Source organism: Taudactylus pleione, unplaced genomic scaffold (genome assembly GCF_031769625.1).
Source record: "Taudactylus pleione unplaced genomic scaffold, aTauple2 ptg000535l, whole genome shotgun sequence".
Taxonomy (NCBI): domain Eukaryota; kingdom Metazoa; phylum Chordata; class Amphibia; order Anura; family Myobatrachidae; genus Taudactylus; species Taudactylus pleione.
Window position 1 is genome coordinate 11,765,906 of NW_028284937.1, and position 21,448 is coordinate 11,787,353.

Sequence of the window (21,448 nt, forward strand, 5' to 3'; positions counted from 1 at the left end):
GTTTGCATAATATTTGCCTTTTTTTATTAATCGATAATCAGTATTTCATATAAATAAATGGATGTTCCAGTTCTATACTGACCATCTAAATTGTGTCACAACAGTATCAAGTCTGTTCTCTCTTGTCTTGTGTTTTTGCATAAGGTCGCAAGAATACGTGGAGTTGGTTTATAATGTGTTTTGTTTAGTATTGGGTCTCGAGTATGAAAGTGCTGTTCCAATTGAGTCTTATTTTTCACAAACATATACAACTCTGTAAATTTGGTGCATTGGAGAATTCAGCTTCACAGTGTTCATGTAATCAGTTAGTCACAGACAGCTGTATCTTGTCCTCTTCATATACGTCTACATCTAATGCTTTCCGCAGTTTGAACCAGAAGAATTCATCGCCCTGAGGGTCCTCAGGCCAGTTAATGTATGTGTTCTGCTTTATCAGCTTCCGTAACTTGTGGTAGGCAGAAAGTCTAGAAAGAGATTGAACAACATAGTGAGTTGTGACAATATCTGGCTGTGGGAATAAAAGCCTATCATAACACAAAATATTTTCTCATCACACAAAGGCCTCAATGGCTTTTTTTGCTAATGGGATGTCTAAAAGCCAACCATCATGAAATAGGATGTGGCAGCTTCCGAAAAGGAAAATAATGTAGATGAAATCTTTGCTTCAAACACGCAGTCTAGATCTAGATGAGTTAATTACAGGGGATACAGGGCCCGATTCAGACCCGGTCGCAAGGCTCCGTTTGCTCGCTAGCCGCTGATGTTTTTGTTCTGCGCATGTGCATAAGTGCGCGTGCACGAACCAGTCACTGCGATCATGAAGCGCAAACATGAGTGACAGGAAGTGCCGTTTGTGGGTGGTGACAGAGGGGTTATCGGGCAAACGCAGGTGTGTCTGTGCATCTGAATGCCGTTTCATGGGCGTGCATAATTAAGACGCATCATCAGCTTACGTAGCATATGGTGTCATTACACACAGAGGCACTCGCAGTACCTTCGCAGGGTCAGGTCAACCACAAGCGGTGCGTACGGGTCTGATGTCAGCTGATGTTACCGATTATTAAGTGAACTTCCTATATATGACGGATGTGACAAACGAAAAGTGGGCGTCTTATTTCAGGCTGGTGGGTGTCTACCGCGATCATACTAATGTTTTGCTAGCGATTGCCGGACTTGCATACTTTCACTGCGGACGGCTGCGTGCATCCTTGTATTAGCGAGCGGGTTTGAATCAGGCCCTCAGTCAGTATCCTGGGGGCCACGATGCCGGCGCTGATACTTGTAGAGTAGCGGAGGTGCCTGCGGAGTACTCTACAAATACTCATTACTGCATGCTGTTCACAGCTGCATCTCTATGTAAAATACCTCCCAACTTCCCTGCCATGGGACAGACGTGGATTGTCCCATTATTATTGGGACAGTTGATAGGTATGGCATCCTCAGATGTATAATGCTGATGGGTTTTGTCTCCCTTCCTGGCTGGCTCCACTGGGCATGCGCGAGATCTCACAAGCATTGGAAGATCTCGCGTGCAGCCCGAAGCCCGAAACATTGGTAGTTGGTGTGGCTCCTCTATTTGAATTTTGGACTGCGCTGCTCTGGAGCTGCCACTGTCTGCTACACACTTAGGGCCTGATTCAGAGCCGGACGCTATTTGCGGTCGTTCGTCCAGAAAATAGGGGTGGCTATTCAAATGAACCGTTCGCTCTTTGCGGTCTGTTCACACCTCTATGTCTGAACTAGCGAACAGAACTTGCGGTCGTTTTTAAAAAAAATACACCCCCTGGCCGCTCGCATCCTACGTCATGTCCGCTATTTATTAGATTAATCGAGTACATCGACCAGCGTATGAACTGCTCGCTATTCTTGTGGTTTGTTTTTGCTACCACAATCTTGCGAGCAGTTCTGGCTATAAAATAACCCAGTGACGTGGTCAATGACGCTGCTGCATTATTTATGCACACCCTTAAAACGCCCGTTTTGACCTTTAAGCACGCCTGCATTCGGATCTCCACTCCCCGTTTTCAAGCACCTTCCCCTGTTACCACCCACATACGCCTCATCCTGTCACTCAAAATAGCAGGCATTCGCTATTTAGCGAACAAACGATTTTCGGCCGCACTGACTGGTTCGCGCATGCGTATTAAAATCCATACGCATGCGCAGTTGTGCGAACATCGGTAGGAACGAACGAGCGGCCGCTTACGAGCGGCTCTGAATCAGGCCCTTAGCACACAATTACTGCTGAGGGACTTTCCAAACTCACTGTACTTTGATCTAAATGGATCGTTGATTACTTAAGACAGTCAATAGAAATACAAAATCGTGCTGACCTAAATCTATTAATCACAGAGTCTGGTGTATAAAATATATGTATATTCTAATAGATACACATAAATGATAAAACATACACTTTTATCAGACCAAGTGATACATAATATCAGATCATTCAAATATAGCAACTATGTTGCGCATTGAGCAAAACATCATCATGTAGCCACAAGTCCAGGATTGAAACAGAGGGCCTGATTCAGACTCGCTGGCAAGTGCATTGAGCTCGCAAGCGGGTCGCCAGTGTGCCAGTGCGCACGTGCGGCGTGCACAATGTGTGTGCGCGAGCCCCGGAGCGAGCGCAAAAAGCACTTGCTCCAGCGCTTGCAACCAAAAGGGGTGGCTGTCGATGTTGATCGACAGCTCGCCCCGTTTGGAAGGCGGGGAGGGGGAGTGGCTGGGCAAACGGAGGCGTTCTGGCACTCGTGATGTCAGTAGGTGGACTTCCTGCTCTACTAGAGCAGGAAGTTCACTGGGGCTTGCGGCCACGAGACCCTACCACAGGGGTCTCGTCGCAAGCCCAATGGTCACGATGGTCTTGACCATCACCTGGCCACTCGCATAAGCTGTGCGAGCGGCCAGGAGGCCGCAACTAAAAAAACAAGCGCCCGCCCTGATTCAGAGCAAGCGCTCCCTTTTTGCGAGGGCCTCTGAATCAGGGCCAGAGTATGCTAATTCATTCAGTGTGCTTATCAGTGAAAAGAAGATGAAAATTAATGTCTCATGATTCAGCTGTTTTAAATTAGTTATTGTGCTACAAATGTAGTGGCTATAAAATCATTTCCAGTTTGATATTAAAATCAAATCAAATAATAGCAGGTAACTGAGTCATCAGTGTTACCTGCACAAATTATGTCCAGGAGTATAGGAGTTCAGGAGTTCAGACAGTTGATACCGTGGAGCCGCACTGCCAATGCCCCTGAGGCTAGGCAGGGACTCCATATTGTCAGCTTTACCTGATAACTGTCCTGACTCATTTCAAAAGAGACTGCCGCTTGTGTCCCGGGCTGGTTGCCGATTGCTGTGCACGTGAAGAGCGGTGGTTCGGTAGGAGCTGAATATCCAGGAATGAGCGGTGAAGTGTAAATATCCGCAGGCATGGCTCCGATTAACAGCCCTGGACACCTGTACAGATCCAGTTAGCAGCAGTCACAGGTCCCAGTTTCCTAACATGTTTCCCCACACTGTGTGAGTGTGTTCATCAGAGGATTATTACCTGCTATTATCTAATTTGATTTTAATGTCATACTGCAAAGGATTTTATAAGCACTACAGTACATTTGTAGCACATTAACTGGTTCAAAACAGCTGATTCATGAGACATTAATTTTCATTGTCTTTTCACTGATCAGCACACTGAAGGATTTAGCATACTCTGGGATAAATTTACTAAAGTGTGGGTTTTTAGAAGTGGAGATGTTGCCCATAGCAACCAATCAGATTCTAGCTATTATCTTCTAGAAGGTGCTTGTTAAATGTTAAGTAGAATCGGATTGGTTGCTATGGGCACCAGAATTGCCCACATTCTGGTGGAAACAGCCCTCTCCAAGGGAGGCTGGACTGAAACCTGTGTGTTCTAAATTAGCAGTGGAGGTGTGGAATTCCAGGTTTTCACATTTACAGAGACCCAGCTGGAATAATCACTGGAGCACAGGAAGGGTTTAAAACTTCCACACACCTGATGCCGGACAAGCTGGCCGGGTGATAGGCCGAGGGTGGTGGTTAGTATGAGGGTGCCAGGACCTGGAAGGTCCACAGATATTGCAATTGCTGACTGTTAAGCACAAGGAGTGCTGGGACATTAACTTTATATTTATTTGCTTATTTTCTGTTATATGCCTGTGTGTATCCAAACCTATACTCAAGTATGCTAAGGTGCAGTGTTTGCTGCCATTATAATGACACTGCTTCACTGAGTACCTGTCTGTCTGAACTCCTCATTTCTATGCCCCATGTTACAATATATATAATAGGACCCCTCCATAGAAAATCCTGCATTTGTCCCTGCCCTTGTTCAATCAAATATTTTTTTTTCCTTCGGAGTCGGTGTACATGACTTCATGACACGCCACTGGAAGGAAGAGGTGGAGCCATGGTGCGTGAGGAACAGCGCCAGCCAGACCTGAAGGAGAAGAAGCCAGAAGGAAGGAGCATTCTTCAAGGTGATAAGGTAAGTCATGACTCACAAAACTTAGTGGTAGTGAGGGAAGGGGGAGAGGAGGCCCTGCCTATTTTGTCAGTCCCAGGCCCCACAATTTCTGATGGCAGCCCTGAACATAGGGCCTGAGGATGGAATTGCAAAGCCGCACACAAGCAGCTTTTCAATTCCGTCCTTGCTAAATATATATAAAATAAACCCCAATTTTCTGGCACTCTTCCTAATCAAATGTAGGCTGTAAAATTCTCCGGTACCCTCCTAGGGTTGGTAACCCAATACAAAGCAGCAAATATGGCGGCACCCCGGAGTCTTGCTATTGAAGATTAAAATGCTTTTATTATCCTATGTTTCGGGTTTTACCCCATTGTCAGGGAAGCCGAGCAGTAACATACATACAACTTATATAACATACACAATACTAAAATGTTTCATTGTCAACTGCATGTATCACAGACTGAAAACAATCAGGTAAATAAACATTTTAGTATTGTGTATATTATATAAGTTGTATGTATGTTACTGCTCGGCTTCCCTGAGAAATGCTTTATCATTTATGTGTATCTAATAAATATATATTTTATCCACCAGACTCTGTGATTAATAGTTTCAGGTCAGCATGACTTTGTATATCTATTTTGTTTTAACCTTTGGAGGTGTTACAGATGCCTTTTTAGTTGCTGCAGACCTGTGTCCATAAATTAATACTATTTCATTATTATTCGTGATACTTGAATTGTGATTTGCTAGAATTGGCGACATCAGTCTCATTGTATTTGTTAATAATGTGATGTAAGCAGCTTAACAGAAGCTGATCAAGTATCTTAGAGCTGGGGAGGAGAGAAATCGGGTAGTAGATGGTTGGAGAGAAAGAGGCTGGGTTGATAGAGGGTTCCTTTAGGGTCGATGATATGAACATGTACTGTATGTGAAGGATGATAAGATACGGCCGCTAGGAAGAAACAAGTTGTAGAGATGTGCTAGAGGAGGGCTTTCAGTGGGGGGGAAAAGATCAGAGATGTTCAGAGAAAATTGGTTTGAGGGCCAGTGTCACAACAGCAATCATCGCAGTTGCGTCGTGTGTGTGATAAAGGGTTAATCACAGCAAACCATCCCGGTCTCTTACAGGAAGCTTTGGTTACTACTTGCACAATTAACTACTCACTGCAATGAAACTTAAAGTGAATCATACTGTAGTTACCATCAGCTAAATAAAAAAACTATTACTTTTATATACAGATTTTGGGGCTCCATTTACTAACGAGTTTAGGGTGTAGTGATATTTTACTTTACCTCTCACCGTGTTGTTTTTCATTGTTTAACTTGAATTTATTAATGTTCTTGTTGGTGGCGAGCGCTAATGTTATTGAACCTGTCAGTGCTGTTTTTCTTATATCAGCAGCACTGATAAACAAAGTGTTTTTTATTTCTCTTGATTTGTGTCTTCTGGGCTGGCTGCACTCTAGGATCCCAGTCCCTGCTCGGCAGCAACCTCCCTTTCCAGCACAGCACACGCTGCTGTGTGATGGGCTGGGGAAGGAGACTGCTGCCTCTACCGCAAAGGGGAGGAGCAGCTGAGCTAAGGCGAGAAGGTGGACGCCTATCAATATCCCTACAACGGGATCCCGACGCCCGGCATACCGAACGTAGTTAAGGCGGGCGCGGACAACTGTAGCGGGGAGGGTTAGGCCACGGGCTCCTGGGGGGGACTTAGGGTTAGGCACCCCCTGGGTGGGTCAGGGCTAAGCTAAGGGAGGGGGAGGTTAGGGTAAGGCACCCCCCTGGGAGACTTAGGTTTAGGCTTTGGGGATGGGGGGGTTAGGGTTAGGCACTTACAGGGAGGGTTAGGCACTAGGGGGGGGTTAGGGATAAGCACCCCTAAGGGAGAGTTAGGGTTGGGGAGGAGAGGGTTAGTTATACTTACCTTTTTTAGCTGTCTGGATCTTCACTGCTGCCGGTCTTCTGGCATCGGGATTTCATACCGATCCGGTGCCACCATCTGCTGTGCTCAGGGGGAGCTGCCGGCTTCTGCTGCTGCAGGAGGGAGGTGATGCCATCTGTGCACTGGGTGCAAGGGGGGGCCATCCACTTCTGCTGTGGGAGGGAGGAAGGGGATGCCATCGGCTGCTAATGTGGGAAGGAAGAAGGGGGAGGGGAGGTCAGCCAGCTGTTGTGGGAGGGTGGAAGGTAGAAGGACCACTGTCTAGTGTCTGCTGTGCACTGGGGGAGGAGTGGGGCTGCCCCATGCTCTGTACCACGGAAGTTAGAGTTCATAGGACCCATAAATAAACACCACTAAACATTGATTAAATATAAATAAAAAATTAAAATCAGGGATTGGGTGGAGACTAGGAAGTGGAGAGTGGGAAGGAAGGGGCAGAGAGTGGGAAGGAAGGGGCAGAAAATGAGGTGCAGCAGTGAATTGTGGGCAAGGGCCGGGATTCTGCATCCTATAGCAGGAACCAAAGCGCATGTCAGCGCTAGATATCAGCAGCTGCAGGATGGAGAAATCAAACTAAGGCAATGAGCACATTACAATACATTTTGAATAGGATTATGAAAATAAGAAATAAAAACGCTGGTAGGATGCTGCAAACTCATTCATTTATAAATATCAGATTCCTCTGTAACACAAGTAACAAGTTTGAAAAGTGCTCAAACTTGTTAGTAAATTGAGCCCTCTACTAGGGTAAACTGTCTAGCACATGGATTTGCTAAGAACATAAAGTCAGAACCTTATTAAATGGTGTTTAATATGAGGGAAAAAAAACACAATGCTTAATATATATGCAGAATAAGGTAACAATACGACATATAGTAATATAATGCAAAATAAATTAAAATAATAATAATAATAATAATAACAATTAATTAAAAAAAAAAATGAAATACAGAAGCAGAACAACTTTCTTATATCTGTACCTGGAGAATACAGAAAAGTGGATCATATAACTAGTTAAGATGCTTTGCTTTCATGCTGGTTTTAAAATATCAGCTTGCCCCCTCGCTCAGTGGTCACTCAGAAAGGCAGTGTGTATGATAAAAGGTGCATTCACTAATGGCAAGAATTTGTTATAGAGGCCATAGGTCTTCACTGAAACATCTCATAATCATCATTTTACCTTATGTAGACATGAAACATCACCAACAAATATAAATATATAGATACATTCACAAATATGAAAGACAAAATAAATTGCTATAATGTATCCATTAAATTGCTATAATGTATCCCTTATTACAAATATTTGATGGCTCTGGCAATGTGCTTTGAAGACATAACATCCCCTGCCTAGGGAGGGACCATGGGCATGCAGGTAGCGAGGAGAGAATAAGCCATCATTGGAGATGTCAGTATAGCTAGAATGACCCCTAAGGTCATCTGCACTGAGACTTCAAAAGTCTTCCTCTTATGAGGATTTAAACATTTAATGGCATACTGCTTGTGGGATGAGATGTTGAGATCAATGGAAAGTTTGCATCCTCAGTTATAGGGTTAAATTAATTTACGGTTCATTGGTGAATTCCATGCGAAGTTACATGTTTGTTTTGGGACTGGAATGAGGAAATGTCCTGGTACATGGTTTCCATTTTATTGAGGCATGTGCTGTGTGAGGGGAAGGAGGAGGGGGGCAGAAGAGTGTAGTAGAAGCATCAGGGGTTAGAAGATGGGGTGGGCATTAGAGAAGTTAAATAGGATTGCCTGGCAGGTGAAAGGACAGTGGTGGATGATGAACAGATGAAATTATAGTGGAGGGAATTAATGTTTGGCACAAGATTTTCTCCCGTTGGGCTGGACCATTTTTGGAGGTAGTGGGTCTGTAAGGAATGCCACAGTTGAGATTTGGATTGCTGGAGACAGTGTGTGATGGCTTGAGCTGTCTTCTCTTGTGCTGAAGGGAGTATACTGCCAGACAAGAGCAGCACAAGGTAGATATTAAAGAGATGAGTAGTTTTAGTAAAGCTGAGAAGTAGATTGCATCAAAGTGGATTAGGAGCCTACATTTGCATACCCAAACATAAATAAAATGTTATTTGAGTATCCTTAGTTTAGAGCAGTGGTTCCCAAACTTTTTTGAAGCAAGGCACCCTAGTGCATCAGCATTGTTTTCACGGCACCCCTAAGCCAAAAGTTTGTTATTGAGAAATTTTTTAAAATTCCAGTGAAGTAGTAAAGTGTAGTAAATTGTGCTTACTGGGCATCCTAGGTTCAGTTATGTTGTGGTGGACAGGTTTGCACTTCTGTTTGTCCACATATTTACATTACACTGACGATAAACAATTTGATTTGGTGCTGGACCACCAACCTGAGGCACCCCTGCAAGTGTCCCGAGGCACCCCAGGGTGCCGCGGCACACAGTTTGGGAACCACTGGTTTAGAGACACACATTAATTATTTACATCATGTAATTTTTCTAGTGAAATTTAGACAATTGCTAATTTTTGTGGTAATAAATCATGGAGTTCCGAGTAAAACCCGAGTCCCTACTTGGATCCACTTACCAAGTTCGGAATCGGATCTAAAAACTACATCTCACAGGTTTTGGATTGCATAATGCCTCATGATTTCAGGTGCTGTGAGGTGGTCAAAATTGACTGGAAATTACTAGGAATTATTGTTATTGATGTTTATAATATTATAGGAACAAAAACAGGACAAAGTTACATGATTTTTGCTGTTTTTATCAATTTTTAAAGAAATCCAAAACCGAACCAGGGAGCAGGAGCGGGGGTTTCAGGTAAGTGTTTTTTTTTTTGGTTTTTTTTATAACGTGTGTCTCTACTGGGGGGGGGGCTACAAGGGGGGATTACTACTGGGGGCACTTGAAGGGGGGATTATTACTGGGGGCACTTGAAGGGGGGGATTACTACTGGGGGCACTTGAAGGGGGGATTACTACTGGGGGCACTTGAAGGGGGGATTACTACTGGGGCACTTGAAGGGGGGATTACTACTGGGGGTACTTGAAGGGGGGATTACTACTGGGGGAACTTGAAGGGGGATTACAGGGGGCACTAGAAGGGAGGATTACTACTGGGGCACTTGAAGGGGGGATTACTACTGGGGGCATTAGAAGGGGGGACTACTGGGGGCACTTGAAGGGGGGATTACTATTGGGGGCACTACTACTGGGGGCACTTGAAGGGGGGCTACTACTGGGGGCACTTGAAGGGAGGATTACTACTGGGGGGGACTACTACTGGGGGCACTACATGGGGGGGAAACCTCCACTGGGGGCACAACAATGGGGGGACTACTACAAGGGGGGACTACTAGGGGCACTACAAGAGGGGGGACTACTACTGGGGGCACTGTATAAGCTTACTAATGGGGGCACAAGGGGCACTGCACAGGGGGGACCACTAACGCGGGCACTGCATAGGGGGGGCGCCAAAAAACCTACTCGCTTACCAAAAAATTTGGGCTAGGGCCGGCCCTGTCCGCAAGTCAGCGAAAACATCGGACTCATACGCAGAGTTGTGGTTGAGCTTGACATGACTCACAACCTGCAAAGCTTGCTGCTGCCATGTAGAGTTCTGCCTGCGTATACCATCGCTGAGGCTTAATTATGCACACCACTGTAATGGCGTTCAAACACACAGGCACGCCTGCGTTTCCTCGACCATTCCCTCCCTCCACCCCTAAAAGGCACTTGCTGTCAATCATTTCTCTGTGCCACCGCATATCCGCTGTATTTACATTCGCGATCACAGCAGCCGGTTCACGCATGCATACTGTGGTGCACACGCATGTGCAGAATGCAAACATCGACCGAGTGCGTGCGAACGCAGACCTGAGATCCAAGCTGAATGATGCCCGTAGTCTACAAATGCTGCACAGATTTATTTTTACAATGCAATTTAGACTTCAGTTTGAACACGCTCCTCTCAAATCTACGAGTAAATGGAATATCCTGCAACTTGCAGGCATCGGTGACAAGGTAAAACCAATATTCTATTTATTACATAATGATTTACCTAAACCTTATAGAAAAGTAATTATTGATGAGATTGGCATCAATGCATCTTTCCCTGGTTATCATATATCCCTATGACATGACCCTTATTGTGGCTGATGTCATTCCATGGTTTGCTCACATGATACATACTGTATGTGAATTTGACATACTGGTGGTTCTCCAAGTACCAGCATGCGGGGGAGGCTTGCTGGGACCTGTAGTTCCACTATATAGACAATGTGAAATATTCACATTTTTACACAATACACAGACACAGGGGTGGCAGGGATAGCCCCGGGCTATCAGCCTAGACAAGGGGTTCCCTGGAGAGGGTGACCCCTATATTGGGGGGGTCTCCAACTCCCCAGGGATCCCTGGTCTGGGCTGGCTAGCGGTCAGGGCTGATGCTGCGGCCGGGGGGCCCGGTGAAAGGGCACCCATGGCTGTGGCATCAGTCCCCCGTTAGAAAGGGTCCAGGGCTGGTTTAAATATAAGGGGTACCTTACATCATTTTTTTTCTCTGTATATTTAAAACCAGCTCTGTCCCTGCTGCCTGGTGCTGGTTCTTAATTTACAGTGGAACCCTATACATTTTTTTCCCTGTAATTTTAAGAACCAGGACTGGCTGCCAAGTCCGGGGCTGGTTAGTGTTTTTGGGGGGGACCTCATGTCATTTTTTTTAATTAACCCTATTTTAACCATTTACAGAAAGAAACATACACAAATCACAATGATTTCTGTATGTTTCTGACCATCTCGCAGCTCAGGGGGTTGAGAGTTTGAAAAGTGATTTTGACAGAGAGTTTGCTCCTATCTCACCCGAGCTTGTCATCCCGATTCTTGGTAAATTTGAGAGATGTATGTTTGAGGTAAAAAGTACTTCTGATTTGGCCCGATGGTGATTTGATTCAAGATTGCTATCTCACCGAAGTTTTACGAGTGAGATGAGAGAAATCTCTCTCTAACTCACCCGACTTTTGCCTTTAGTAAATTTGCAAGCAGGAAAAAAATTAATAAATCACCCGAGATGGTCATCTCGACTCATCTCGATTCTTAGTAAATTTACCCCTAAATGTCTGTGCATATAGGCTGCATGCACAGTAAAGAAAGATGATGTTTTATTGTGCAGTATAAAACATAGTGATGCAATGATTTTTTTCAAATCTCTAACGTGGGACTTTTTTGACAGTAGTTTCGTTTGGAACAATGCAAACCTTCGAACACTGCATGCAACTTTATGTACACACTTTATTTTCTTGTACACCCACTGTTTCCCCACCTGGAATGAAAGAGGATGCGGCCCAGGCAGGGAGATGGTAATTGTGCTACTTATACAATCTGAATACTCCCAGGCGGTGCTGAGCTCTTGTGACTGACAAGCAGCGCTGGTCCATGCAGTTCGTACTTAGGCAAAGTTCACTGAGTTGACACACCAGCACATTATGCAAATTAGGATGTATTTGTAGATATGTCTGTTTCCGGGCGTATCTTTTACACCTAGTGCAGGGTGCACACTGATGATGACTGGTAGCATATCAATCATACACATACAGGGTATACGTTTATGATGCCGGCAGCCGCAATAGCGACCGCCGGCTTCCAGACTCCTCAATCCCGGCTAGGGTTAAATGACAGGCGTCTAAAATCTAGACGCCTGTCATTACCCCTACGCCGGGAGACCGTCACCCGGCTTCCCGATCGAAGGGATGCCGGGTGCCGTGAGCGGACAGCCACGGGCGGGTGGGTTAGGTTTAGGGCTCCCGGGGGGGACTTAGGGTTAGGCACCCCCCGGGAGGTTAGGATTAGGCTAGGGGAAGGGGGGGTTAGGGTTAGGCACCCCCGGGGGGAGGTTAGGGTTAGGCACCCCCCCGGGGGACTTAGGTTTTAGGCAGCGGGGAAGGGGGGGTTAGGTTTAGGCACTTAGAGGGGGATTAGGGTTAGGCACTTGGGGGGAGGTTAGGGTTAGGCACCCCTAAGAGAGGGTTAGGGTTAGGGGGGTAGGTTAGGTTAGTTAGTACTTACCTGGGGACGATCGGGATTTCCAGCGCTGTCGGGCTGCTGCTGCCGGGATCTCTTCCTCTGTCGGCCTGACGCTGCTGGGATTCGAACTGCCGGCCATGCGGCCGGCGGTATTACATACCGATTCCCACATACAGTAGAGGGTTGGTGCACTGCAAGATGATTACACCTATGCATAGGGGCGAATGTACAGATGTTTGTGCATGCAGGTCAGATGCAAAATATGCACAATTTTTGTACAACACTGTGCCATTTATAGTATATGAATTAAGCTGGGAATATAGTGGTCAGTTCAGTCTCATACTCAGTGGCGTAACTAGGGGAGGGCGAGCGGGGTGCGTGCCCAGGGCGCCGTTGGACCGGCGGCGCGGGGGGGGCGCTGCCGGCCACGGTACCGGCCCGCCCGCCCTAGTTAGCCAGTGTAGCACCGACTGCAATGAGTACGGTCAGCGCTACACATTTACACAGGACCGGCACTAGGCTTCCAGCGCCGGTCCTGTGCTGCATGCCTGAGCCCGTTCCCTCCCCCTGAGCGCTTGCCCAATAGCGCCAGGAGGCGGGCTCAGGCTGTGCATAACACACGATGCGTGTGTTAAACAGCAGCCAATGAGAGTCAGATAGACTCTCATTGACTGCTGCAGCACCCACTGCAAGAGCCGGACTTCCGTCCGGCTCCTGCAGTGGGTAATGGGACCGACGTCATGACGTCTGTCCCATAATGCTGAGCGCGCCAGCCCGGGCAGGAGCGGCGTCGCGAGCAGGACCAGGACCAGGAGGAGAGATTCTTGAAGGATATTTTTATATATATATATATATATATATATATATATATATAGTACCAATCCAAAACTGCCGGCACTCAAGTACAGATAACTGCAATGTATACAACTGATCCTGGTGCCATATCGTAAAACATCATATGCTCGTCCAAAAAGAGATCGGCACTCACAGGATATCTTCATCAGCGTTTAATGTCACCGTCCTGTTTATGTGGTGACATTAAACGCTGATGAAGATATCCTGTGAGTGCCGATCTCTTTTTGGACGAGCATATGATGTTTTACGATATGGCACCAGGATCAGTTGTATACATTGCAGTTATCTGTACTTGAGTGCCGGCAGTTTTGGATTGGTACATATTGTAATACTTTTGTATTACCTGTTGCAAGGCACCTGAATTGTGATTTAGATGTTGATCGTGTTCTGGACATGTAAATTTATCCTTGACTGGATACTTATCTCTGTGGGATTGATCTAACACCATCTTGATTATTTTTGGAAAACATTAAAGTTGGAGTGATTACAACATGGATCCAGCAGTTGGAGCATTGACTATGCCGGATACAGCGGGCTGTAGAAACTTTAATGTGCCAGCAGGTGAATTGTTCAGCTATTCGGCTGCTGAAATTGATGGGATTTTATTTAAAGAGATTGTAACATTATCAGACCCTAAACTAAAGCTGGAGGATATTTACCATCAGTTGTTTAAGCTACGGAGAAGGGAAACAGACTATTTACTGCATGGAGTATCATTGTCTGAGTATGTGCGTGAGAGAAAAATACCTCGTGGATTTAGGGTAAAAAACGTCCCTACCATTGGACGTCAGAACCCTGATTTTGTCAGGAAATGGATTGGCATACTGAATAAGTGTGCCCTCGATTTGATGGTATTGGTGGTGGAGGAAGCGGGCCATGAATTATTGGCCATAAGAAATAAAATCAGTAATCTGGAAAAAGAACACAAATTGGTTTTTGATGATGTATCTAATCAGCATATGTGGACAAAGCTACAACAACAGTGTGATACATATAAGAATGACTTGATTAGATTTAAGAAGAATAAAAAATACACTGTGGATCAAGACTATGATGAGAACCGTGTATACAAGTGGTTAGCTGGTGGTAATGCGACAAATGTGTATCGCAATGTTGTACGTAAAAGGCGTCCCTGGCAGCCTAGAAACGTTGAGGAGCATGCACGTAATTATAATGTGACGAGTAATAGTGACAGTGAATTTTTGCTGTCAGGGTCGGATGATGCTTCTGCACTAAGTGGTGTCCCTTTAGGTCAAACCCCAGTTATGACCAATATGAATTTAGAAGAACTGCCACCCGCAGGGGGCGACAGAACAAGAGGGGGCAAAAGTATTCCACCCAAGAATCCTCCCAAAAGGAGACGTTAATATTTAATCTGTCTAAAAGAGTGCTAACAGACACTGAGGTACAGGTCCTGAATAAGGGATTGTCGTTTGTACCGACTAACTTTCATGACAACTTTAATTGGAGAAGAGACCAACACAAATTTTCTCGCCAATTAAGGCTTAAGGAGCATTTTCAATATAAAACACCTGCTCCAGAGTCCTCAGTGTTTGATAGTTTTTTGAAGAAAGCATCAAGGTCTGTATTCGATCCTACTTCGACCAACTCCTCATTAAGAACTTTTAATAGGTTGTTAGATGATGCAGTCACTAGGTTTACAGCAGCACCTGGGAAAGTTAAGAAAAATCTGTCCAAAGCAGAAACTATGGCATTAAAAGATCTTGGATTGTATCAGGACATCATCATTAGACCTGCCGACAAGGGGGGAGCAATTGTAGTGCAGGATATTCAAGACTACAGAAACGAGATTGTGACACAACTCTCAGAAGTTGAGGTTTATAAAAAACTCCGGTGTGATCCAACTAAGCAGTACCAACAAGAACTTAAGACGCTATTAGATCGTGCAGTCTCTGAGAATAAATTACCCCCTAAATTGATGAAATCTATATTTAATGAACATCCTAAAGTTCCAATACTATACACGTTGCCTAAGCTACATAAGGACAATAAAAAACCCCCAGGGAGGCCGATCATCTCGGCCAGAGACTCTCTACTGCAGCCTGTGGCGCAATTTTTAGATTTTTTGCTCCAGCCGTTATTATTGTTACAAGCTTCATTTTTGAAGGATACCACCAGTTTTTTGAAATTACTTGATGGGATTAAAGAGGTCCCAGAGGGTTCTTTACTCTGTTGTTTGGACATCTGTAGTTTATACACCTCCATTCCTCATGGAGAGGGTTTAGATGCCTTGAGAAATTTTGTGTCTCAATACCTGGACCCTAATGTGATGGATATTGACCTGTTTATGTCCTTACTTGAATTCACTTTGTTTAAAAATTATTTTTTATACGATGGTGATTACTATCTGCAGTTGCGCGGATGCGCTATGGGGTCCTCTGTGGCCCCATCTTACGCAAACATTTTCATGTTTAGTCAGGAAAATAAAATGTTTCTACTTAAACCTGAGATAAAGTGCTATATGCCTATTTACACTAGGTATATAGACGATATATTTGTTTTGTGGACAGGTGGTGCTGAGCGATTTGTGGCATTGCTTAATGACATTAATAGTTCAGATTCCCCGATAAAATTTACCTATGTCTTTAGTGCGGATACAGCATCCTTTTTGGATGTACAACTGTTGATCAGTAATGGTAGAATTAATACAGATGTTTTTTGTAAAGATGTGGATCGCAACACTTTTTTGATGGCCAGCAGTCATCATCCCCCTGCCCTCAAAAAAGGTTTGCCTTTGTCACAAATGATTAGGGTGTCGAGAATTATGAGTGACAGAACTGGCGTTTCAGGTAAATTGGATGATTTGATAGCCAAATACATTAACAGAGGTTATGATTATAATACACTGCAACAACAAAAACAGAAGGTTTTATGTATGTCCAGAGAGGAGTTATTGTCCCCTAGAGACAAGGGTGGATATATGATACTACCATGGTCTAGTGATTTCACAGTGGCAAGTCCGGTAATTAGACATGCCACGAAGGCTCTTTGGCCAATAGTTTCTTCTGACCCTGAGCTACCAGTATTTAAGAAATTGAGACCTGTAGCGGCTTTCCGTAGGGGCCGTAATCTAAAGGATCGGCTGATGGTCACGGACATTACCGGTAGAGGAACATCTATTCCCCCTAATATTTATGTAAAACCTCCAGGGTGTTACTCTTGTCATAACTGCACCACATGTAAATTTTTGGTGTCATCTCGTAGTTTTAAGCACCCCCATTGTGACAAAATCTTTAAGATTCGTCACGTTTTGACTTGTTTATCAGCTTTTGTGGTGTATATGATCTGGTGCCCATGTAGCTTGTTTTATGTGGGCCAAACATCATGTAAGTTTCGTGATAGGATGGCATTACACAGGTCTGCTATCAATTTAGCTAATAGGGGTAGAGACATCGACCAACCTGTGGCGAAACATTTCAGGAATTGTAATCATCCTCTTACTGCTCTTAAATATCAGATTATTGACCATGTCCCAGAATCGTGTAGGGGGGAAGATAGAATAAAAAAATTGCTTGTATTAGAAGCACGTTGGATATTCCGACTTGATACTGTGTGGCCAAAAGGCTTGAATGAAAAAATCAATTGGAATAGTCTGATATAGTGAATTTAATTTTGGTAATATTATGTCTGATGATGTACTCTCTTTTTTATGTATTTTGTATTTTTGTAGTGTTTGTCTGTGTATAGTGTGTTGCTTTTACTTATATTGTAGTTATTTAATGCTGTGTATTTGGATCCTATGTAGTTGGTAGTAATCGGGTCCCCTGACCCATCCGTGCTTGCCGATAGAAGGGTTGTGTCTTGCCGCTAGATCTGTGTGAGACGCAAGCTTGTAGGTTGCTATGCAACAGAAGCATGCGGATCCCGGAAACAGAGCGGCTGGAGTTGCTGGGTCGTCTGGCGGCCGGATGAGGACGGTGGTAGCGGTTGCACCAGCGGGGGGTATTTAGGAGGGGTAAGTGCTGTCTGTGTTTGTATGTCTTTTTGGTGTACGGAGGTCCTGATGAAGGGGCTGAGGCCCTGAAACGTGACGTGACCGTCCTGTTTATGTGGTGACATTAAACGCTGATGAAGATATCCTGTGAGTGCCGATCTCTTTTTGGACGAGTATATATATATATATATATATATATATAGGTCCAATCGGTCCGGCACTCCCGTATACACAAATGAAGACGCCTGCATGCCCTCCTCAGTGTGAAGTATAAAGAAGCAAAGGAAGGCGGCACTGCAGGTCTTAATCAATCGTCGTGTTTATTGCCAACGTTTCAGGGCTGAACGCCCCTTTGTCAAGGATACTTGACAAAGGGGCGTTCAGCCCTGAAACGTTGGCAATAAACACGACGATTGATTAAGACCTGCAGTGCCGCCTTCCTTTGCTTCTTTATATATATATATATATTTTTTTTTTAACCTATCTGCACAACGGGGGAGGGGGGTGGCTACTACTGGGGGGACCTCTACTGGGGGAGGGGTGGCTACTACTGGGGGGACCTCTACTGGGGGAGGGGTGGCTACTACTGGGGGGACCTCTACTGGGGGAGGGGTGGCTACTACTGGGGGCACCATTTGGAGGACCTCTACTGGGGGGGGGCTACTCTACTGGGGACTACTACTTGGGGGGAACTACCACTGGGGGCATTATAAAAGGGGCCTACTACTAGAGGCACTGCATTCGGGGCACCACTGCTGGGGGCAATAATAGGAAGGGCCACTACAGGGGGCACTGGATAGGGGGGATCACTACAGGGTGCCTGCATAAGGGGACCACTACTGGGAAAACTGCATGGGGGGGACTACTGCTGGGGGCACTATATAAAGGGCACTGCATAGGGGGGGGGACTACTACTGGGGGCACCATATAAAGGGCACTGCATAAGGGGATACCGCTACTGGGCACACTGCATTGTGGGGACTGCTACTGGGGGCCCTGCATAAGGGGGAACACTATGTGGGGCACTGCATTTGGGGGGGGCACTACTGGGGGTACTGAGTAAGGGGAACTAATTGGGGGCTGTATAAGGGGAACCACTACTGGGGATACTGTATAAGGGGCACTACTATGGGCCTGCATAAGAGGGATCACAACTGCATACTGGGGGTACTGTATAAGGGGTACTAGTGGGGTTAAGGTGCATATGGATAGGAATGTTCAGCGTGAAAATAAAGGGGTGTGTCATGTTGACACGCCCCATTTTTAAGTGACCACGCCCATTTTTCCAGTGTGCGCCTTAGGCGTGCGCACATCTCGGGATGTTGGGGGGGGGGGGGGCTCCCTTTTCAAATTTGCCCTGGGCTCCAAATACCCTAGTTACGCCACTACTCATACTATATGTGCTTGGGATCACACTGGGAACACTAAAGGCAAAATGCCACTGTTGAAATATACAATAAAATGCGTAATGAGATTTCATATTACAGTTATAGTTACTGTACAAATACAAGTAGATTGATTTAACCCTATGCCGGCAAGGATTACCCCTCCCCCCGTCCCCGCTAAACCCCCATTTGCTACTTGCTTATTGCAGTCATGGAGAAGATGTTTGTTCCTGGTGCACACTCCAGACTCCAGACTATGAAGATCTCTTTCAGCAAAATAAAAAAATGCTAAATTGTAGTCTATAGGTTATAGTGGCTACTGGTGTTTGGTAAGCAGCTCCATATCTCAGTGCCCATAGTAGCCTGTGTTACTAAGCTGAACACAGGACATATCTGTAAAATGTGCGGACAAAGGGCCTGATTGAGCAAGGATCACAACTGTGATTACGCATGAAATTGGGCGATTGTTGTGTTCTGCGTATGCGTATGCATCGCAGTGCGCTTGCACGAACACTTCACTGTAATCGGGACTGCAATCGCAGTAGCTACGCAGACCCATCGCAGATTGATTGACAGGAAGTACCGTTTGGGGGTGGTGAAATGCGGGGAGGGTCAGCGAAATGTAAGCGTGCCAGGGTTGGCATGCATAAATTATCCACTGCAATACCGTACACAGCTTGTGTACTCGCAGTGTGCGAGGAGGTTAGCAATTCCCGAGTAAGGTCAAAGCTTGTGCAAGTGTGCGTGAGGCTGCGATGGTACCGATGGTTTACGGATGTGTGTAAGGTAAGGTGGGCGTCCTTATGTGTGCTGCGACGGCATAGTGATTGCAGATGATTAGCATATCATCGCAGTGAGGCTGCATGCGTAATCGCTATTGCATTTGCAGTTGCGATCCGTAAAGAATCAGGCCCAGAGTTAGGAAACAGAGCCGGATAAAGAACCCATGGGGCCTGGGCAATACAGTACATTTCATAAAACAGTTACAGTTATAGTTACAACAGGGGCAGAACTATGGGAGACAATGGAGGCGCCTGCCTCCGGGCGCCAGCACTGAAGGGGCACCTCCTCTATTGCCCACAATATATTCACCCCACTTAAGGCTATTTTTTATTAGTGTTTTTGTGCATATGTAATAGATAGATAGATGGATATGAGATAGATAGATAGATAGATAGATAGATAGATAGATAGATAGATAGATAGATAGATAGATAGATAGATAGATATGCACCATATTGATCTTCCTTTTTTAGGGGGTCAACAAATTAGAACATGCCTCCAGGCATCTGGGATGGACTTACGCCATTGAGTTACAAATAGGAATATTTCTGATATTGGATTAACCCTATTCTGGTGATTCGCTATATTATTCCACCCTCACCCACGTACCATGCACACACTGAATGTACTTACAAGTAATCCTATTTTGTTTGTTTGACTCTTATTACACTGCTTAATTTCTAAGATCTTCAAGACATGGATTATCTGTATGAACTCTTTACATACAAGTCTGGAGAACTATCTTTGTACTTTATTTCCATATAAATCTTTATATTTACACTCAGCATGTCCATTTTCATAGAATTAGAAAATATCTTTTAGCATTTTATAATTTATATACATCTGCTTACACTTCTATAAGCGGAATAGCCACTTGTGCTCTTCATATATTGTTTTCTCAGGGCCTGATTCACTACCGATTGCAACTGTGAATGCAATAGCGATTACGCACGCAATTCAACTGCGATAGTATGCTAATCCATCGCTATGCCACCGCAGCACTGCGTAAGGACGCCCACTTTACCTTACACACATCTGTAATGTTTAGCAAGACTGCGAAAACATCGCAATCTCACATACACTTGCACTAGGTCAGACCTTGATCAGAAATTGCTACCTTCAGCGCACACTATGAGTCCTCAAGCTGCGTAAGGCATCGCAGTGGATAATTATGCACACCCCTGCAACAGCGTTGAAACACATTGGCAAGCCTGCGTATTGAGAGGGAGGGGGCACGTGCAGGATCGGACTGGGCTGCCAGGGAGTGGGTGTAGTCCCCGGTGGGCCCTGATGCCTGGAAGCTCCGCCCTCTAATCTATATAGGACGGGGTTGCAGGCAGCCTGCAGTGCAGCACCTGTGAGTTTGGCCAATCGGCTGCAGATACTGTACAGACAGAGAGGGAAGGAAGCAGAACAGCAGGGGGCATGTCCTCAAGCAGAGTGGTTGGTCACCAGACAGGAAGGAAGGAGCTCAGCTACTGCAGTGCATACTCCTTAGGGATGGCCAAAAGTATGGTTACCATCGTTTCATCGATGGCAAAATAGAAAGTGGCCATCAATGATAACCAACTATGCAATGGATAGCATGTGGGACTTTGGAGAGGTAAGTATTTAAAATGATGGGTGCAGGGCAGAGCCGGATTTAGACCTCATAGGGCCCTAGGCAAGATACCGGTATTGGGCTCCCCCTCCCTCAAACAATCCATAGCACTATATTTTCATTCCTGATTTATGTCCATGTACAGCACCCTGAAGAAAAGGTCCACCGCAGCCGAAACGTTGTCTATATATGTATATTACACATTTTTGCTTGCTTTCGCTAAGCTTTCCCAAGTTTGGTCCCACTGATTTCCCCCTTATAGCTCTCACTGCCAGGGTTGTTGCTAGATTGAAGTTGAAGAAAGGACCTCTGACTTCACAACCACGTGACCACTACAGCAGGGCCGGTCAGCTACCAGTGTTACTATCCACGTGGGCATAGAGGGGGAATATAAATAAACCTGTGGTGAGTCAAGCAAGCTCGCAAGGGGACACTTTTGCCCCCC

The 21,448-nt window shown here is 45.3% G+C and overlaps 1 protein-coding gene across 1 annotated transcript in view; it reads right to left on the reverse strand.

Moving 5' to 3' along the window:
* Positions 1–301: 301 nt before the first annotated feature.
* Positions 302–21,448, reverse strand: part of LOC148501118 (uncharacterized) — a 38,464-nt gene continuing 17,317 nt past the window's right edge. The window contains exon 2 of the mRNA XM_088451017.1: positions 302–464. Within this exon, the coding sequence (XP_088307143.1) occupies positions 302–464 (163 nt within the window). The remainder of the gene's footprint in view (positions 465–21,448) is intronic.